This window comes from Embiotoca jacksoni, unplaced genomic scaffold (genome assembly GCF_022577435.1).
Source record: "Embiotoca jacksoni isolate LCO1_2020_lvr unplaced genomic scaffold, fEmbJac1.0.p SCAF_31, whole genome shotgun sequence".
In the NCBI taxonomy this organism is placed as follows: domain Eukaryota; kingdom Metazoa; phylum Chordata; class Actinopteri; family Embiotocidae; genus Embiotoca; species Embiotoca jacksoni.
In genome coordinates, this window is record NW_027185383.1 from 3,961,083 (window position 1) to 3,982,403 (window position 21,321).

The 21,321-nt window shown below is 41.6% G+C and overlaps 1 protein-coding gene across 4 annotated transcripts in view; it reads right to left on the reverse strand.

Annotated features, from left to right (window-relative positions):
• The window catches only part of LOC138207368 (abl interactor 1-like), a 30,385-nt gene extending 9,115 nt beyond the window's left edge, over positions 1-21,270 (reverse strand). For 2 of the 4 annotated variants that reach the window (XM_069164539.1, XM_069164541.1), the window contains exons 1-7: positions 21,154-21,270; positions 12,970-13,137; positions 6,353-6,529; positions 3,565-3,579; positions 2,658-2,761; positions 1,722-1,862; positions 252-352 (exon numbers count right to left, since the gene is read on the reverse strand). In XM_069164539.1, coding sequence (XP_069020640.1) covers positions 252-352; positions 1,722-1,862; positions 2,658-2,761; positions 3,565-3,579; positions 6,353-6,529; positions 12,970-13,137; positions 21,154-21,270 — 823 coding nt within the window. The remainder of the gene's footprint in view (positions 1-251; positions 353-1,721; positions 1,863-2,657; positions 2,762-3,564; positions 3,580-6,352; positions 6,530-12,969; positions 13,138-21,153) is intronic. The other 2 variants (XM_069164540.1, XM_069164542.1) reach the window with 1 other exon arrangement.
• Between the last annotated feature and the right edge of the window lie 51 nt (positions 21,271-21,321).

Below are 21,321 nucleotides of genomic sequence, written 5' to 3' on the forward strand. Positions count from 1 at the left end.
AGCCCTTTCCCATAAGTTAAGACATGATGAAAGAAACGGATTCAGTAAAGCTAAATGCAGCCAATTTTTATGGCGTTTCGGTGTCTTCAGCAAAGGATAAAATTTCAGCTTTCATCTTTTTCTGTAAAAATGTATTCCATTATTACTGTAATATTACAGCCAGCATTTTAAGCCCTTCTTTTCAGCCTCATATAAAGCAACATTTTACACAAAGGAGAGCACTGGAGGTTATTCCAGCTGCTGGGACTCACCTTGCCCGATACTGGGAGGAGAGGGGGTGGGAACAGCCAGAGGGATCCCGCCTCCGCTGCCTCCGCTGTTCTCCCTGCCGCCACTACCACCGCTGCTGCCGCTGCAGAGAGAAGGCGTTTGATTAGAGGATGCGTGAGACAACCTTAATTAGATGACGGTGTTTGACATCCTATCATTACTCGCTCACATGTCATTCTGCCATAACAATATTTTTATCACTGTGGCAACAGATTTCCAGCTCTGTGAAGAGAGACTGTGTTCCCAGACTTGTGGCTGTACCAGACGTTACACGCAGTTACATTTTCACTGACACAGTGTTACAAAAGCAATATAAGGACCAAGGTTTGTTGGGGATCCAAAAAGGAGGAGAACCGTGTTGTAATCAAAAAAGTTCAGAATGACGGAGTGACTAGACTTTACATTTGGATGCTGCATGCTGTTATAGGACCTTTCATCACGCACCGAGCTCCATTCCTTCCTCTCTTTTACTCTCTATGCACTTTTATGACACCATTACATCTTATTAACGTCATGCCTTCTCTCTCTCCCATAGTTGTGTTTTTGTTTGTTGTCTCTATATGCAGTTCCTCTCGCTCGCGTACTTCTGTGTGTTTGTTTGCAGATATCTCCGGATCTGGAGCTGCATGTTTTCGGTCAGCGATTGCTGGCTCCGCCAACAGTCATGGTCTTGGATTGCCATGCTGTTTTTCTCTCTCTCTTCTCTCCCTTTACCCCAGCCGGCCGAGGCAGATGGCCGCCCACCTCTGAGCCTGGTTCAGTCGCAGGAGTCTTCCTTTTAAATGGTAGTTTTTTCCTTCCCACTGTCGGAGGGTTTTCTTCCTGTTTTTCCTCCAGCTGTTCCTCATGTGGGAATTGTTGCGTTCCCTTGTACAATGTTGTAAAGTTCTGCTGTGAGGACCTTACTATGTTAAGCGCCCTGAAATAACTTGTGTTGTGATTTGGCGCTATAAAAATAAAATTGAATTGAATTGAATTGTAAATTTGAGCATGAATAAATTACAACAGCTTTTTTTTTAACATGACAGTAGGTGCAACTAATAAATTCTTCAGGGTTCTGGTATTGTTCATCGCTCACTGGGACAGTTGAATAGAACATCATTAATGTCATTAAAAGTCCTTTTTCTACTACGAAAAGACAAAATGTGTGCTGCAAAAAAGGACGATTACTATTCGTTACTCATTATTTAACTTTTTATACTAATCATGGAGCTTTTTGCTACATATATATTTTATACTGATGGTGTCCTGATTTGTGAAACTCTTGTTTGATTGTAGAATGTGACTGAATTAATCCATCTCACCTGGTGTGGTTTAAATGATCAGCTTTAAAGTTCATCTGCAGTACAGTCACACCTGAGCTTGTATGCTGTTGAGCTTTATCGGAGTCGGCAATCCAAACATAGTTTATATGTTAATTTCAGGAAGAAGAAAAAAAGGGTCTGTGCTACCTGTGTGTCCTGGGCCTCTGGTTGAGTGAAGCTGTGCGTGCAGGGCTGTGCTGGCTGCCCAGTCGGGCCGGGCTCGTCATGTAGTCATTGGGCACCACTGGGGGCTTCACGGGCTCCAGTGTCTTGTAGGGAGTGTTACGCCTGGATTCAGATAATGAAAGAGAAAGCGAGAAAGAGCAGAACTGATTTTCAGTATCATGTGAAATGCGAGACATACAAGAAAAAAGATTAATCCACCCACACCAAGAACACGATTTTCACCAGGTATAAGGAGCTCTGTAAACAGTGTCTGTTAATGCAACCAAGGTCTGTTGGTCCTACTGTCACAAACCTTTTAAGTAAGGATGGAATAGTTTCAGAAAAGCAATGTTAAGGGTTATTTTCTGGTTAACCAATAGCTCTGTGTTTTAAACTAGTCTGGCAAGAAGCTGGTACTGGTACCCCCAATAGGGCTCAGTATCGATCAAATATTTTCAATACCAGTACTGGTACCAGTACCCTGATTTAGATAGTGATTTCTGAACAATACTTTTTTTGTTACCAAATATCCATTTTTACAGAAATATAATTACATCATACATTACTCTACACAACTTTAGTTGTCATGCAGTGTAGAGGGGGAGAGTGTAGCCCAGGTTATCTTCTGTCGCGACAATCTTCCGATGTCACTTAAATGCCTCACCTGCAAGCTGTTGCTAGGCGCTACAATTTACCCATGTTCCCTAAACGCCTCACATGTAGACTATCAGTAGATGCTAGCTATCAAAGTTATGTGTTTTAAAAAGAATACATGTTAGTAATTTTCAGTACTAGATAGTATAAAGATTCAGGTGATGCCATAAAAATATCAACATTTGGTACCCGGCCCAAGTCCCCAAATCAAAAGAGACCAAGCAGGGTCACCATCTTTAAAACCTTGAGAGTTAAAGTTCTTACCCCAGGGTACCGCGACCAGCCATGGGAGGGCTTGGAGGCTTCTGTGTGGGTGGATTGGTCCTGGAAATGGTCCCTCCTCGTCCTGCCGCATTGTTCCCATGTTGCTGGTGGAGCAAAAGGAAGTTAAAACTCTGCTTTTGTATAATGTGATTAGCTGACACCAGTATTTCCACTGCCAATGAATATTAAGGCAGAGGAGTCATTTAAGCTGACGATGATAAAGCAAAACTAGTTTCAAATGAGCGTCTCATCTTTAGCTTCAACGGAGCATAATTATGTGGAGAAACACGGGAACAAAAGCTTTTCTGTCCACAGACGATTAAAAAGACATAGAGGAGATATGAAGGGAGGAAGAGAACAAAAAGCTGCAGTCAATGGGTGACTGGTGCATTAAACTGAGAAACTGTGCATGTAAAATGTGTTGTCACACGGATGAAAACGTATGAGACAGGAATATTCTTATAATCATCGACATCGTAATTCTGAAATATGTCTCCCATGATAGCATTTTTCTACATTTACTGTAACATACATATTGAGCTTAACCTACATTAGATGTATGGTAGAATTTCAGACCGTTTGCAATAGTTAAATTGAAAAATCCAAATCAAAGACAACTCCAGACCTCTTGAATATTAAAGTTAAATATACTATCAGAGATAAATAAATAAGTATATTCTGTGTTCTGTAATATTGTGTAACAATCCTGAATGCTGTAAATCACCTTTTCATGGAATGATATAATTTGCATAATACATACTTAATTCCATAACATAAACATTTTAAATTCTTGTACATGTTTTACAAATGAAAGACACATTTAATGGGTTCATGGACACCTTCACACTGTAGCTTTGAGTCAGATCGACAAATGGACAAAAAGTAGAGAAAGACAACCATCTCTTACCTTGGCCTTAAGCCACTGAGTGCAAGCAGGCAAAAAGAGAAGACAGAAAACAAGACATACTCATCGGTTAGTGGTTACAGAAGTTACATGTGGAAGTTAAACATAATGCATGAACACTACATCTATTCTTTAACTAATTATTATATACAGGATTTAAAGTAGAATAATGAAGAAAGAAGGAAGGCAGTATGAGGAGCAAAAAGGACATCAAACAGGCCAATAGAAGGAAATATGCTGATGACTTATGACTTAAACCAAACAAAGATATTTGAACTGAGTAGACCATCAAGTGACAATCACATGTAAAGTCAGGGGCTGAAAACCTGTTTAATGCTGCTTTAGTTTTATTCACTTGTGTTGTAACTAGTAGTCTGCACAGCGACCTGTGTGTGTGTGTGTGTGTGTGTGTGTGTGTGTGTGTGTGTGTGTGTGTGTGTGTTACTCATGTTGTGGGACAATGGAAAAGCAGAAAGTTGTCATATTTTAGAAAACAAAATGTTTTGCTAAATAACTTGAATGGTTTTATATTTCATTGATATTGATTGACTGTCTAAGTAAATCATTTTGAATTCTGTCTCGGCTCATCAACATAAGAAATGTAGCACTATAATGCCAGTCACTCAGACACCCACCTGCACAGACGATCACACCAAACAACCCAATTCTGGTTTTACACAACGAAGAGCAGGAAATGACTTCGTTTTGCTACACTTTGTAATCAAACAGTAAACAAAAATCATGTGAGCCATGACCATAAAGGCCTTTTAATTACATTAAGAGGGAGTATATTTGAAGAGCACCCCAAATAAACTGAGAAAGGACAGGTTTTTTTTTACATATAAATACCGCTTATATGAGCTTATTGTGTATCGTTGTGTCTATACTTGCGTCACAAACTCTAACCAGGATAGGATTTCACTAAATCTTTACACAAACTAGAAATAAAGAGCAGTAACTGGGCTTGCTGAGGCTCCGCTGACATTTTAAGTGTTGCACTAAGAAAAATGAAAACTGGGCAGTAAAGCACAGTGAGGTCATAAATAACAGCAGACTGTCGGAGTGGTTGTAATGGGGCTGAAACTATGTCACCCTGGTAACTGCCAGAAATGCCAATAAAGGCTGTTATGGTGGAGGGGTGAGCACAGTCAGCCGCACACATGTGAATGCTCCCGTCTGCCTCCCCATCTATTCACGGCTGAGTTCCCCCGGATGAGTGCAGGCGGAGGGGTGGGGAACACGCCGTGAGCGCTCGAGGGAATCCATCGCAGCCAGGAGGAAATGGTCTGGGTGGATAGAGTGCTAATAAGCTGCTAATGATATTTCTCACGCAGTATGAACACACCGTGGACTCGTAAATGTAAAAAAAAAGAAAAAAAAAAAGCATTTACAGTACATTTCTGTGGGGCGGCCGCTGCAGCAGTGAGTATGAATCCTCCTGAATTATTCACAGATGTGTGTGTGTGTGTGTGTGTGTGTGTGTGTGTGTGTGTGTGTGTGTGTGTGCGCGCGAGAGAGAGTGAGCATGTGCAGGAGGGGGGAAATATGGAATGTGATATGCATTTCTGTCTGCTCTGAGCCAGACAAATGCACATCCACGAACACACACACAGACACAAAAGGCAGACAGAGAAATGATAGAGAATTCAAAATGAACCAGTAGCCTGGGAATCCTCAATCCAAGAATCCACTCCAAATCCAAAATGATGACCGAAAACTTATAAATTCTCCCCAAATGAGTCATTTTACAGATGTCCGAGTCATGTTTTTTTTTAAGTCCCAGCTGCGTGAAGTCTTGTTTTCCAACACCAGAAAGAGAGAAACGTTGCACATTTTCTTGCATCCACGCTGGTCTGCACGAATGACGCCCCATTTGCATAGCGGGCCGAGGCCAAACCTGTCAGCGTGAGGCGGCTCTCAAAGGAGGAAACGCAAAGCTTTTTGAATTTGAATCAGCGGATGTTTGAGAATCAGTGGACAGCCACTATCTCAATAGACACAGACCGGGGGGGGGGGGGGGGGGGGGGGGGGGGGGGGGGGGGACTCAAAACACACGGCGGGTCATTTGTGACACCAGCAATCAACGCACACACAAACAGTATTGTACAACAGAGGAAGAGCGACGGGAGAGGAGAGGATGCATCATGCGGAGAGAGAATAAAACACTGAAGAATGAGGCGGAAACGGGCTGAAAGATTTTTTTTTTTTTTTTTTTTTTTTTTTTTAACACAATTCAACAGGAGATGTGATGGTGTGAGTAACAAGTCTCGCTCGCACGCACACACACACACACAAACTCCTAATAACTTCCAGCTCAGGAAGTTGTTACTGGGAATGAACCAAAAAACCTCTAAAAAGCAAAGTTTTCTCAGCCTGTCAGCGACCAGCTGAGCATCTCATTCGTGAATGGGTGTTTGTTTCATTTCGAGGTGTTTAATTAGCTAAAAGGCCGGCGTATTGATCGGCTTGCAGCGTGAGTGTGAAGTGTTTGAATGAATTATGAAGGCAGGCAGTGAGCTCGTTCATACGGAGGTGTCAGGTGGGAATCTGACTAAGTACGTGTTTTCCTGTCTAGCAAAATTGATTTAACATCGGAAAATAAGACAATATATCAAAGTAATGACTTCAGACTGCAGACGCAGCCGTCTGGGTGTGTGGAAGATGTAACAGTGTGGAAGTGCTTTCTGATGAATACACTGACGTTTCCTGATCTTCAGTTGTCTTTGCTTTACTGAAGTCTGTTTTTTGGGGGTTTTTTGTGCTACAAAGGTTGAAGTTTAGGTCTTCTTACCTTGACACCGTGTCCCACATCATCCAGCAGCGTGTAGTCGATGGGCTTTCGGATGTAGCGCACCGGCCGCTCCATGTTGCCCGGGGCGATGATCTTGTGGGTGCGAGCGGTGTTCTTATTTGTGGTCAGGATGCCGATTTCTCGACGCGCCACCTTCTCCTTATGAATGTCCACCGTCTGTAGGAGAGAAAAAGAAAATAAAGGGATATTTATTTATATTTATTCTGGTTTATTTCACATACATTATTTTCAAGTTATTGTTAATTCTCAAAATGTATTTATATCTCAGTCGAAGTGGAAGCCGGGCCTGACAGGTGTGATGTCTACTTTCTAATTAACTACTGGTTTCTGATTTGGGCCACTTTACCTGATAATTTGCTTTTAATACAAACGCAACCCACCTTCCTCCACCTGTTTCAGATTAAACCGTGACCGTGAACAGTATTTATGTTCACAACACAAACTTAAGTCTACAAGCATCCGTCGTTACCTGATCCGTCAGGCTGTACTTGGCCACAGCAGTGCTTCCATTTAATGTTAATGGTAGCATATAGTAGTATATTATGTTCAACATGTTCACCATCCTACCTGGGTGGTGCTAGATCGGCTCAGCGGGAGGTAGGCTCTGCTTGTGATTGGTTGTTATGTGTTGGGAATATTAAGGTTCGAGTAAGGGAACAGTTGATTGACAGTGAAACAACCAATCACAGCAGTGTAGTGTTTCGCACGTGCATCCCTTTGACTGATCTAATCTACTACCAACCATCCTAGTTTACACTGTTAGCATGCTAACATTAGCCAATCGGCATTAAACACAAAGTCCAGCTGATGGGATGTTCATTGGTGTAAGACTAATCAAAATTTGGACCTGAAAAGTTAGAGATTCATCACAAGTTTCATAGTAATTAATTCAGTAGCTTTTGAGGAGACATTTGACATTTATATTGTTCAAAATCAAAAATTTTGTGTTGGTGGGAATTGCAGAATGAATTCCAAGCATGTATTGTAATTATAACGTCCCTGGTTTGTTTCCATCAGGAGATATTTACCTAACGAAGGCAAAAATGCCAAGAAAGTGATCTTTAAACAGAAAACCCATAAAAGTCAACCTGCTGGTCACATCTTGTGCCAATCCATCTTTGAGATATTAAGATATTTCACTCAATAGATCGCATCGATTCATCCTCTGGAGATCAGGAATGTCTCTATAGGTCAGTACGAGTATTGCAATGAGAGCAATTCCAGCAAAAACTGGATAATGATTTGTTTTTATCTTGCATTTGAGACTGTTCAAAGACTGATCATTTTCCAGCTTGCATTTGGGAATTTACACTGACAATTGCTGATCACAGGCAATTTTTTTTGTGCACAATAAACCTTTATTTAAAACTGTGACACAGTCTTCAGCTTATATTTCTCGAAAGTAAAAATCAGCATTAGAAAGCTGCAAAATGAGCGTGTACTGATAAAAAGAAAAAGAAATGGGTGGCCCAGTTTATTCTTCTTCTCTGCCCTAGCGCTCTTTGACAACGCTTCCCTTTAACCCTTCTCACCAATTGAAAACACCAATGACCTTCATCTCCCCTGCGATTAGGGTCGCCATCGCTCAGAGCAGACGCCTGCATGAGCTGGTCCTCAATTTATGAATGATAGATGAAAGTGGAAGGAGTGAGTGACGGAGAGCTGGCAGGCAGAGCTGGGTGAAGCAGGAGTGGGTGTCACCGTAACAGGGCGGGTGTGAGGTGGATGCAGAGGAGTGCTGATCTGATGCAAGGAGAGGTGTTTTTGAGATCAGATTAGTGTGTGCGTGCGTGCGTGTGCGTGTGTGTGTGTGTGTGTGTGTTTCGCAGATGCAGGCGTGTCTGTGTGTGCAAGAGTGACGCAGCAACGAGTTCAGCACTCGGACATGTCATCCAGTTGACCCGACAGCTCCCCTGCTTCGACCTCCTCTCTGACCGAGAAAAGTCTGATCGGTGTTGTCAAGCCGCTCCTTCTCGGCCGACGTGAGGTGCTGCATGCGAGATGTATGTAAATAGAGAACACGCTACAGGCTCTTTTTTTTTTTAGGAGAGGAAACGGAAACGGCACACCCAGCTTCAGATGGGAAGTCAGAATATAGACCCGCCTGTTTCCTGCCCAGTAAAAGGCGAAGGAGAGAGCAGATTCGAGAAAGTGAGAAAAACACAGCGGAAGGACAGAGAGGAAATGACAAGACAGAAAATAAGCGAAACCAGAGGCTGATTCTGGTGGTCGGTTATGATCAAAAAGAAAAGATAGAAGATAAAAAAAAATATATGTCTTCAGATTTATGCCTCCATCATTTGAATGTGCAGATGTTTAAATACGGTGTCATTCCGTGTCTGTATTTCCACTAAATAACAAATGAATCCTGACAACAGGGAAACATGGCAGCAGCAAGGCAACAAGCGTGTCAGCAGGTGACTCACTGGACCCCGCCAGCTTCATTTCAGCATTTCCTCCGAGTGTGCATTGCTGAGCGTTGCGGCGTACATGGTAATCTTAGTAAAACATCGAGACAAAACAACAGTTACCTAATCACTGCCGACAGACCTCCGTCTGCCCTCCCTGTGCTCTCTCTATCTAATTTTCTTTTGTGATCCCTTTACTCCAATAAACATCTGTCTGTGTGTTCAGCCTCTGCGGTGTGTTTCTGAGAACAGATGGTGCAGCTGTAACGTTCACTGCTGGATCTATACAGAGGTTTTCACTGATAAATCTGTGGGAAAGAAAATGATTGTTCTCCGCAGACCAGCTGAACAAGTTGGAGGCAACAGACGTGTGATTTCGAACACGAATCATCTCAAGTAAAATTGGACGCAGAAAAGGAAGGAGATGTGATGTTCATAACGCCATCAACGTAATCTTTTGAATTCACACTGTAATATGATGCTCTCGGTCAATCCTGCACTTGAGAGGATTTGACCAATTGAAATGGAGCAGAGAGTGTCACAAGTGGGTCATTGAGTTGATGAATGACATTTTCAGAGAAGAAAATAAAGATGAATCAGAAAGCAATCAGTCAGACAGCAGGAAAATGGAGAAGAGGGCGACAGAGCCTCATCGGAAAATCCTTTAAGTTGTGCATCCCAACTGAATCAAAAATGAAACATTTTGTTTATCATTGCACTGAATGCAAATGCGTGCACGCGCGCACACACACACACACACACACACACACACACACACACACACACACACACACACACACACAGGCACACACAGGCACACACAGACACAGACACACACACCCTCAGGCACAACCATTCATTTAAATTCTTGATCCAGGGTTCTTCTTTTATTAAACATGCTGCTGATTTGCATTTAGGTAGTTGCCTTACTTGTATAATTTTCTCACAGCCTGCTCTGCTTTGGGCTTTTAATTGAGACTTGGATTTGGCAGCAATGTTTGGCCACCTTCTAATCCCATTTTAACTCTTTCATGTCAAGCTTAGCCAGAAAGATACTTGGCACAGCCAAGCATTAGAATTTAATTTTTGGACACCTGTGTGCTGAGAATAATGATTAAAAACTAGTGGGAATACTTGTATGAAGTGCATGTAAAAAGTGCAGGAACTTTTCTGTAGTTTCAAACTATTTGAGGCAATTCTAGTTTCTGACACACTGATTCTGAGATGGCTATTTTTAGGGACATGGATGTCTGTTTAAAGTACTGTTCATTTATACTGTCATGTTAGCCGGATTGTCCTTCATATTGTCTTTATGATGTCAGCTTGGTGGACCTACAAGTTTAACCTTATGGATGAATGTGGAATAAATTCATTAAAAGGCATCACCACTCCCACAAATAACTAGTTTGAGTTTTGGAATTTGACTCATTCAGTCCGTAGTGTAGGGCTACACTGGAAGTTGCCCAGCTCGGCCAGCAAAACTTCTTGGCTCGTATGCTCTACCCATAAAGAATGGCCTGTATGGATTCATCCGGACTGCCCGCTAATGTCTCACCAGACACCATATTTAAAGAAAATACAGAAAGATTTATCTGCCGGATTTAGGCTTAATTAACATTGAGGGATCTCAATCAGCAAAGGCTGCAATGTAATAATAATAATAATAATAATAATAATAATAATAATAATAATAAAAACCGTTATTTGTATAGCACTTTTCTAAACTTCAGTTACATAAAATAAGCCATTAAAACAAAACAAGAGAATTCTAACAAGTCTTAACAACACAATGCTCGTATAAAGCAATCATAAAAACAAAGTCGGAGAGACTTAGTAAAAGTATGTTTTAAGAAGAGATTTAAAAGATGCCACTGACTCTGCAGACCTTATTTCCTCAGGCAGCTCGTTCCAGAACTTGGGAGGCTCTGACTGAAAATGCTTTGTCACCTTTAGTTTTAAGACGCGTCTCCGGAACAGACAACAGTTTTTTGTCTGAGGATCTCAGACTACGGACAGGCTGGTATGGAATAATCAGGTCAGCTAAATAGGAGGGAGAGAGGCCGTGAAGTGTCTTAAAAGTCAACAGCAAAATCTTAAAATCAATTCTAAAAACCTACCGGGAGCCGGTGCAGGGAGGCTAAAACGGGCGTGATGGTTTTAGTTAAAAATCTGGCAGCTGAGTTCTGGACAGTTTGAAGTCGACTGATGGGTTTTTGATTGAGGCAGGTGAAGAGGCTGTTGCAGTCGTGTAGGCGTGAGATGAAGGCATGTATAAGGCTCTATGCATCATGAAATGTTTAAATAGGACGGATTTTTGAGATATTTCAAAGGTGATAGAAACAGGACATTCAATTATATGTAATATAAGTACATATAGTACAGAATATAAATGGATAATGCACTTCTCTAAGATGTATAGCACAAGCTTACTTTTTTGGAGTTCTGAAAGTTTTTTCACAGCAAATATTTTCACATGATGTAACAGAATGAAAAGCACTCATATAAATAATAACTTAAAGGATGGCTTCCATATTTTTCAAAGGCTCTGGTATTGTGGATATTTTCTCAAAGGCTTGACTTTGCTGGTACACTCATATGGAAACAAGCCACACCTGTAGTTTTCCTGCTATGACAAGTCAGAACAGAAGTATGTTGAACATCATGGACAGACTGGAGCTGATCTAAGTCTCTTCTGATACGTAGAGACAAATGCTTACATTTAAGTGAACATACTGACTCAGCAGTTTCTGTACTGGGGCACAGTTCACAGTCTTCACATCAGTCTGGTTACCCTGGAGGGCCATCAGCTCTGAAGTATCAAGTGAGGCACCTAAAGCACCGCTGACCATCTTTAATAAGATCAATAAAAGAGTTTCGCTGCTCGTCATTAGACTGCACCTCACACCGCTCCGTCCTGCAGCCCGCCGAGCTGAAAATGCTAACCAGGCGAGGAGTGCTGGCGTCAGGATTTCACTTCATCCCTGACAGGCTTAATGAAGCACACAGGGAGGGGACGGGACATTCACTGGCTGACAGGCAGGGTGGCCTCATGAAGCACAGAGAGAGACAGCGGCAGAGAGAGAGAGACAGAGAGACAGAGGACTGCTGATGAAGCAAGCGGGACTGAAGAGAGGCTGTGGAGGTTTGGCAGCTCCAGCATGATCCATGCCCCCGCCATATCTGTCAGTCTTTTCAATGCATGAATGTGTCATTGTGCGGTTTGGTCTTAGGGCACCGAATAATATCAGGCAGTGTGCATTTTACTGCACTTAAATAAGTTTAATTTCGAGAGGAAAATCCCCCAAAACACTACAATGATTCAACAACATTCCCGTATCAGATACGGGGCAGGTAAGAATTGAGATCATGATTAATACAAATGTTTACTGCACTCATTCACCTGATAGAGAAGAACATGCAACTAAAATTAAATATGATGGTGCCTGATGTGAGACCAGTACAACAGAAAATAAATGCTCGTTAAATGAAGCAGCTTCATGAATCTGACACTGAACATAAAAACAATCAACTCCAGTCTCTTGTCTTCTTTTATTATACACAAGTATTTTTCTGTGTTCTCTAATAGTCTATGGTTTATTTTCCTCACTTCCCGTATCACCTGGTGCAACGCCGCATGGTAATTTGTTGGGATGCAGCTGATGTCCCGAATAAAAATGCAGAAGAATTAAAAATGAAATTGCATAGAGGTATGAATTGTTTTTGATACGACTAAATCGTGCACTTATAGGATACAGACAATGCGACGGTTTCTGCCTCATATCCATAAACAAGAAGACCAACTTAAAATTCATGCAGCGTTTTTGCATGTACATTTAAAGCAAAACTGCATTTTGTACTCTTGTACATTTAATTATTAGAAGTCAGAAAAATCAAATGTGGCCTCCCGGTCAGAGGTTCTCTTCTGCCTGACAGCGCTGTCAACCAACGAGCCAATCACCAGACGGCAGTGAAGGAGGTTGTACCAACATCTGCTTTAAAAGTAGTTAAGCTGATTTCGCAAAAAATTCAGCACTAGAATTGTTTGATTGGTGCATTATCTCGCTGAACAGCTAAAAAGAAGTGCAGTGATTTGATTGATAAAATCCGTGCTGACGTTCTCAGCTGAAGATTTAAATCATCACTATTGCAGAATGTGTGTATGTGTATCTGCTGTGATGTGATGTGTACCTGGGAGATGTGGTTGATGGAGGACTCCATGCGTCGTAGTTGCGACGCCTGGATGTCCAGCAGCTGCAGCACATTGTTTGCTAAGGCATTGATCTGGTAGGCCACGCTGGCCAGAGACTGGGTGGTGTAGGCTTTGGTCTCCTCCAGGGCCTTCTTCTTGTCTTGAGCCTGAAAGGGGCAGAAAGAGAAAACAGAAGTCAGAACAACCAGCTGGGACGGATGTGTGGGTGAAGGAAAAGGAGAAGTTACGTATGAGATCCACAAAAGTAAAGAGGAAAGCTTCCAGCAGTTTGAGCTGAGAGTGAGAGGAAGTTAGAGTTTAACTGGACCGTTGTCTCTCAACTGTGAAGATCTGAGGACAAGTGAAAAAGAGCTTGTGATTCCCTGAAGGAACGACTTTGTGGGTGACAACACAGTCTAGAATTGGACAAGAGTTACTTCCAAATAACTCAGATGGGCGACGTGGGACAGGTGCATGGTGGGAGTGGAGCCCAGAGAGCAGGAATGCCAGGACATTTTGTAGGATCCCAAATCTCTTCCCGGCTGCGCAAACCATCTGTTTGCGGACGTCTTTAAATAGCTGAAGGACTGAATGGACATATCTATAGTTTGGAAAGAAAACAGGGATAATGCAGCGCTCCAACAGTGCACTGACAGTCTTTCTCAGCAAGATACAACTGACAATTACTGTCCAAGTAAATGATTCGACGGATTTTCTTTTCCATTCTGAAATTCCTTATTTTGTGTATAAAATGTCAAACAAGTAAAAAAATAAATAAATAAAGGCTTTCTTTATTTTACTAAATGGCAAACAGAAAAAAACGTATTGTATTCGACTACAAATGAAACACAGCAGATGAAACAAATCTCCGTTTTCTGTTCTACTATTTCACTCCATACTGTAAAGGCTCTGAACGTTTAATCAATTACAAGCCACTGATTCATTTCGACCACTGAACTAACTGGCTGACAGGTTAATCGCTTCAGCTGTAGTTGCCCACCAGAGTTGACGGGACCAAATCATTAAGCTTCTTATCGACAGGAGAAGTTGCCCTTTAAGAGTTGCATCACCATTTTAGGACACGATGACATAAATGACAACATCGTGCAGCTACTTTGTACTTGCGAATTCAAGACATTGCAAAAAATTACAAGATAATCTTCAAAAAAATTAAACCATACTTAGTACTTAAAAAGCTGCTACGTTCTGAAGTGTATGGCTTGCTATATATCATATACAGGGAAATAATACATTATATCATAGTGTTTTGAAAGTGACAGTTTCATACTTTAGGAAACCCACTTGCTCACTGTCTTACCAAAAGTGTAGATGAAAAGAACTCATATCTTTCTGTTGAGGATTAAGCAAACGCCAGACGATGATTAGCGTAGCTTAGCATAAAAACTGGAAGCAGGAAAAATCCGCTAGCTTGGCTCTCTCAACAATAGTTGAAAAACAGGCCAACACATCAGGAAGTCTAAAGCTCGGAGACATCGTGTCTTGCTGCTCGTTTAATCTGTTTGAATCAGGAATCCAACAACATTCACTTGTATTGCTTTTTGTCCCGCCGTGCTCTCTGTGGTAAAGGCAGGTCTATGCTCAGTGATGGTAGTTTGTCATCTAGCAGGTTAACAGTCGTGTAGAAATCAGTTTTACGTCATGACGCAGCAAGTCACTCCAAAACCTAAACAGCTGATCTACTCCATGTGGGGGACCTGCTCTGTAAATTTGAAGGCTCTGCTGTTTGCTGTTCTTATCATGTTATTATGTACACTTTCCTCCTAACTATGCTTATTAATTAGCAAAGATTTAGTGTTTGTTTATGACATATCTGGTATCAATCTTAGCTTGTTTGCCTAATGGTGTTAAGGAGTTATAACCATCTTTGGGAAACCACTGTTGCCATTTCTACTAGTCTTTTATTTTTTGAGTTATTTTGAGTCGGGCTACCGACAGCACCATGACAACATGATGTCCCACCAAAGTTGACCGCATCTTCTGGGAAAGTGATGACAAACCATTGTGTGGCTTAAAGAGCAATTCCACTGAGGGCCACTAGGGACGGGCTTCAAAAAGCCTCTGCCTCCTCTAGACTCCCGTTAAAAAAAAGAGAGTATTTCTCATGAAATGGTATCGTTTGGTGGGCGTGGTGTCCTCAGGTACGCAGTCAGATCTACGAGACAAATCTTTCCCAACTCCAGCTTCTTGTTCAAATACAGTCACTTCTAGTCAGGTTAGGATGGTGTTGGCCAAAATGCCAGACGCTGGGCAACAACACGGTGGTTCACAAACCAATGAGTGACATCACAGTGGGTTGCTACTTGGCTGGAACAAGCTAGCTGTGGCTGTTTCCAGTCTTCGTGCCGAGATAAGCAAATGACCTCTTGCCCTGATATTTAACAGACAAGAGCAAAAAGGCATATTTCTAAAGATGTAGAACTAGTCCTTTAAAGGGCTCGTAATGGCTTGGATTGACCTACAGCTATATCTGAAGCTGTCTAATAATGGTTTATTATTATTTTGTGTCCACTTTTTAACCTCCAGAATCCCATAAATGCAGTCTGATTGCCACAGAGCCATCAACTATAATGTACAAGCTGTTTCCAAATAACAATTTGATATGTGTATTTGGTAGCAGCAGGCTGACACCCTGCAACATAACAGCCCTTAAGTGACCATGACTACCTGCTACCTCGCAAACCACCTGCAGCGACATTATCTGTTGCAGATGTCTGGAACGATCTGCAGGTTGGCTCATCCAGTGTGGACACCTGACTACCAGTTTGACAGAAAAAGGACCCACTGCTGGCCTCAGAGACAGGTCCTCTCTTGGCTTGGAAAACACTGTCCTATATGTATATCAGTAATGCCTGTTCATGTCTCCCAAAACACCTCACAGTCCCATTTAAGTATTCTCCTGAGTCAAGAAATACCAACACAGTGCTTGGATGGTTACAGCCTCATAAAACTTGTAAAACTCATGTTTAATACCATGAAATATATGCAGCAAAGATGATGAGTCAAAGGGAAGTTAAATCTTGCAAAAGATTGAAACTAATTAAAAAGAGTCTGAAAATATCCTGAATAGAAAACCCCTGGTAATAATAACCTACATCTCCCTAATACACTTCGTTCACTCTCTGCTTTCAGATATTATGCTTCGTATTAAGCTTACAAAAGGCTTTTTGTAAAGGCTCCACTTGAAATTCCTCTTCTTTTTTTTTTTCTTAAGCACCAGACTCCATCTTAACAATGCACTAAAATAAAGCCATTTCTGAGTGCCGTATCATGCTGAATCCCAGGACTGATACTGGAATATCGTGAACCTTTGGGAGTCATGAACAGAAGAAACTATGAGTCAGAGGGGCCCCATGTGAGTCGAAGCGGGGATTTTAGCAGGGTCAACATCAGGGAAATATTAGAGAGAATCACGAGCTGCCATCCAACAACTTATTCTTCACACATCTTATATTATAGAGGAAAAACAGTAATTTTATCTTATTGAAGTTGAAAAAACACACACCAATTGATTTATTTAAAAGAATGTCAGTCAAACATATTGATTTCTATATTATCCAAACCACATACTGACGCAGAATCAAGAAGATAGTGTTTATTTTAAGATGAAGAGCCCATCTGTAACCCAAAAACAGCATGTTTTTATTGTTGATTTCCACAGATAACATTCAAAGTGATGCTATTTTAGTACACAAACGCCTTCAGAAAGTTACTAACAAAGCTGAGTTCTGCTGTCATGCCACCAATACTGTGGGTGACAGTTTGTCAGTATTTTAAATGGCCCATTACAAATATCTAATCTAAGAATAAAACTTTATCTGCAGCATCACAGAGTAGATTTACACATCATGGCGTAGATTCTGTATTTGTATAATTTTGCCTTTCCAGTTGATGAATAATGAAGAATACTTCACATCTTCCATGTCCAATTTCACTGTGCACAACATGAGCATAAGCTGCACTGGCCTACATAACACTCATTACTCTGCATCCCCTGTTGTGTTTGTCAAGTGTGTTTACATGCACGCGGTATCCGATCTAATGTTTTTAATGTCCCCGAAGAAATCATTATTCAGGATAAGCTACATACAAACACATCTTCTTATTCCAGGCATGACTATATTGCTGTAATAAATAAACCCATTGCTCTAAATGTTGCAGTACTGCAGGGCTTTTCAACATCAGCAGTAAAGGTGATGAAAATCAGGATGAAACCAGTTCTCGAAAACAGATGAATTAAGATCCTGAGCATTTGGGGAAAACACATTTGATTAATTTTCTTAAGTGAGTGCGTTTATAATTCAAAAAATGTCAAGCACTTAAACCTGGCAAATCTTCTACAACTTACACGAAAGGTCAAATCTCCCAGTCCATTGTTCATCAAAGTATTCATTATTGCCTTTGTCTCATTCAACCACACAGTAGATCTAATCTGGATGATGCCAGCTGTTTCCAAAAGAAACTATCACGGTGTATTCTGCACATGACTCCCAACATATAGTTATATGGTATGATTGTTGCTCTTGTACCGTGTAGCGATAGAGAAAGATACAGTATATATATGTAAGAAGAAAACATGCTGTGGTGATGAGGATGGTCATTGCTCCAACAGCTGAAGACTTAAGTGGATGTGGGTTTGGGGAAAATTTGATAATCTTACAAAATGTTGTCTAAATCTGACTACCATTTTTCAAACATTTGATAAAAACTAGAGCTGATTATAAATAAGCAACACCCAAAAAGTTTAAAGACAAAACTTTATTTTTTTTTTTTAAAAAAAGGTCATTTATCGCGATGATTTTGTATTTGTTTGGCTTAGGTGGTGCCCAAAACTGCATGTGGCTGCACTTACGACAAAGGAAAAGTGAGCTTCAAGAAGCTGTGACCAAAAGTCACCCGGAAGGAACAATCTTCTTCTCCTCATCGTCGACTACAAACACATACGTGCGTTAGTCTGTTTGATCATTTTCCATCCTCGCTTAATGCAGCATGGCACTACTTTCCCAAACATGTCAGGAATTTGGTTTTGGTATGCAAAGAACACATCATTTACAGGATTTGAGATGACCTGCTGTTTATCTGCAACACCATGCAGCTTGGATTTTCATTTCCTTTGACTTACTGATATGAATTTCATCAAATTCTAAAGAAAATGTCATGTCATCAATCAGCAAAAGATTTGAGAGAAGACTAATACCTATTCAGGTTTTATTCATGAGTTTAAACCACACCACTTTAAAACAGCTTGCTAGTAACATATAATGGTCAAGCTGTCAACCTGGTGATCCAATATAATTTATTGTTCACTCAATATTCCAAACAAATGAAATTAAAAACATCTGAAAGGGATAAATCAATGTAGAAGACAACTGGTCTCCAGGCTGAAGCAATGCTTTTACCCTTTAATCCACTGCTTCCAATAAGGTTACTCCCAGAGGTAGAACATTTCCTCAACTGAATCAAAAATAAAAGTGTGTCCATGTGACCTTAAATAACATCTATAGCACAACATTTGAGCAAAATAACGTAATCTTACCGACGCCGTCCGCATTATAATCGAGGTTTAAAAGCACTGCAACACAAACCTACGATTGCCTGTCGGTGTGAACGGTGCATTCAAGCATTTTAACCTACATTACTTTTCTAATGACAACCAGAGTAAAGTGATCTGATATGCTTTTGCGGCATAACTGTGGGCTTTCACGCCAGCAAAATCACAATGTTCCCACGCTGGAGCACAGTTTCTGGTTTGAGGCAGTCTGTTGACAAGACACTGCTGTTCACAGCACACCATTCAACCTACTGATGGTCTACGATGGAAGCTCTCACTGTCACCCACATTTACTGGATGCAATCTCTGTGGGAGAGTCACACGGTGATGAAGTTTATTGTGAATAACTCTCCGAGCCAGAAATCCCCAAAGATTATGAAAAACAGCTTAGACACATCGGGTCATGAGAAATGTAGTGAAAAAACGGCACTGGAAGCAGAAGCTTCTCTTCAGAAAAGTTTATTCCAAATACATTAATAAAACCAGTGGGGAACTTGAAGAGCGCATACCTTCACCGAGGCCAATAGTCCACTCTTCAGGTATGTGCAAATCTGTCCCACCATATATGTCTGGGATATATTTCCAAAACTATTAGACTGATGTCAAAATACGCTTGTGCCAAGCTGTTGCACTGGTCTCTGTTCTTCCCTATGAAACCATAGTGACTGCTTGCTGTATTAGGTTTTAGCAGGTACATGTGTATCCCAGAGGATTACTGTTATTTATGAATGTGAATTGTGATACGGAGTCATCGGATTTCTGGGATGGCTTGTGTTTTGTCACTATTGACCTTTACTACCCTCTACTGGAATTATGATATACTGCAGATAGGCTTTGTTCAGACTGCAGCTAAATCGGATTTGTTTCTCAAATTCGATCTTTGGGACAGACCGTCCACACTGTTATTTGCGAGGGTGTGGACCAAGATTTCGTGTGTCCAGACATCACCAACATATCTGCATGGGTTGCTGTGGTAACTACGTACGCATGGCTTTGCTAGTGACGTGGCTTTCCAATACAGAATCCACCGGCACCGAAGTGGCAGCAGACAATTTATTTCAGCTTCTGTCTGTGGACGGTTGCTGTCGTCGTCCTGCACCGTGACAACATCTCCACTCTCCGATGGCGCTCTGCTAGTGGTAGCTTCAGATTATTCTCACTCAATGACGACGTCGTTGTGTGCCGCGTTGCGGGTGACGCAAAGATTCTGATCTGAGCCATCAGAGCATTCAGGATGAGGCTCGTCTGTAGAAATCTGATCGAAATCGCATTTCAAACCACCTCTGAAAGAGATCCGGTTTGCAAAAATTGCATTTCCATTGTTTTTTTTGCTGTCCATAGTTTCATAAATCAACCCGGCTATGACAAAAAACAGACTTGTGCTGGCAGTCTAAACAAGGCTTTAGTAGACCAAACGTCCAATACTGCATCTCGCAGTGTTCGTGAAAGCGGAAAAATAGGTTGCGGATCCGCCTTGTAATTGAGATCTGCTCCAAAATTGACCTCAGTTCCTCCTGGAAATCATTCCTTTCCCGTAATCCTGTTTACACAGAAACAAGCAAATCGCACCAAAAACATTGACAGATGTAATGATCAAACTGGAGGTCTCCATGTCCTGGTTTAGCCCTAAAAACTAATGATTCATGTTTTTCTTGACTTTAAAATATGAATCAGTCTAGGCAAGTAAAACCAAGTAGGCACACCTACCATGAACCTGCACCATGCATTTCATTACAAGCAAATGATGCTGTGGAGCCTGGTCGTAGACACAAGGCATCGATACACATTTATAGTCTTAAATGAGGATCGTTTTATTTCTCTGGAAGTCTTTAGGATTTACTTTATGATACATAGCCTACTGGTAAGAAAGCTCACAGATGAGAAGAGCTTTTGGAAAAGACTAATTGCCAAATGAAAATCGATATTAGTCTTCGTTGCCACCATTGTAGTGACTTTAAAGTGACTAAGCGTTTAATAGTAGTTTTAAAATGTCCTTTTGCTGGTATAATAACATCTAAAAAATATTGTGAGGAACATACAGATATGTTAGCTTTGATATTTTACGAGAGTAAAGTGGCTTGGTGCAGATTTCTTTCGCGATGTTTCCTTTATAACCCCGCTATGTGGCCTAAACGTGTGATGCCGGTGTGGTGGAAGTCACGTAAAGAGCGATCATTAATGTCAGAAATGTGTAAAAGAGAAATCGGCTTCGAGCTCGTGTTCTGTCACAGGTACCCATCAGAGAATGCAGTCAGTGACAAACCACTTAGTCATAACAACGACACACCCTCCGAAAGCCTCCAGCAGCCCTCAGCACACCGAGCAAAGCCTTTTCAATGTGGAGCCAGAAGGAGAAAAGAACCGACACGCAGCCGCGGCGGCCGACCGCCGACCGCCGCCGACGCACGGCGCCGACCCGCCGCTGAATCCGCACACCGGGGAGGAGGGGGGGGGGAAAGGCCACACGGTTTCCCTGGCGGTGTGATGGTGGCTTTCGTTAAAACCAGCGTATCCTGTCCCTGTGGTTTCACACGCTTCTCCTCCGGCACCGCAGACACGACCGACGCAACTGACACGAAAACCCGAATCTGAACGGCCTTCGGGCGTCTCTTACCTGAACATAATTGTTTTCACAGTATTCCGCGACCCGGGACAGGTTCTGGTAGCTTTCCACGAGCGCTCGTTTACCGGCAGGGATTTCCTCCTCTAATAGCATTTGTAGCTCTGCCATCTTACATCCCTTTGCATTTCTCTCCTGTCTGTCCGTTTCAGCGAGGCGAGG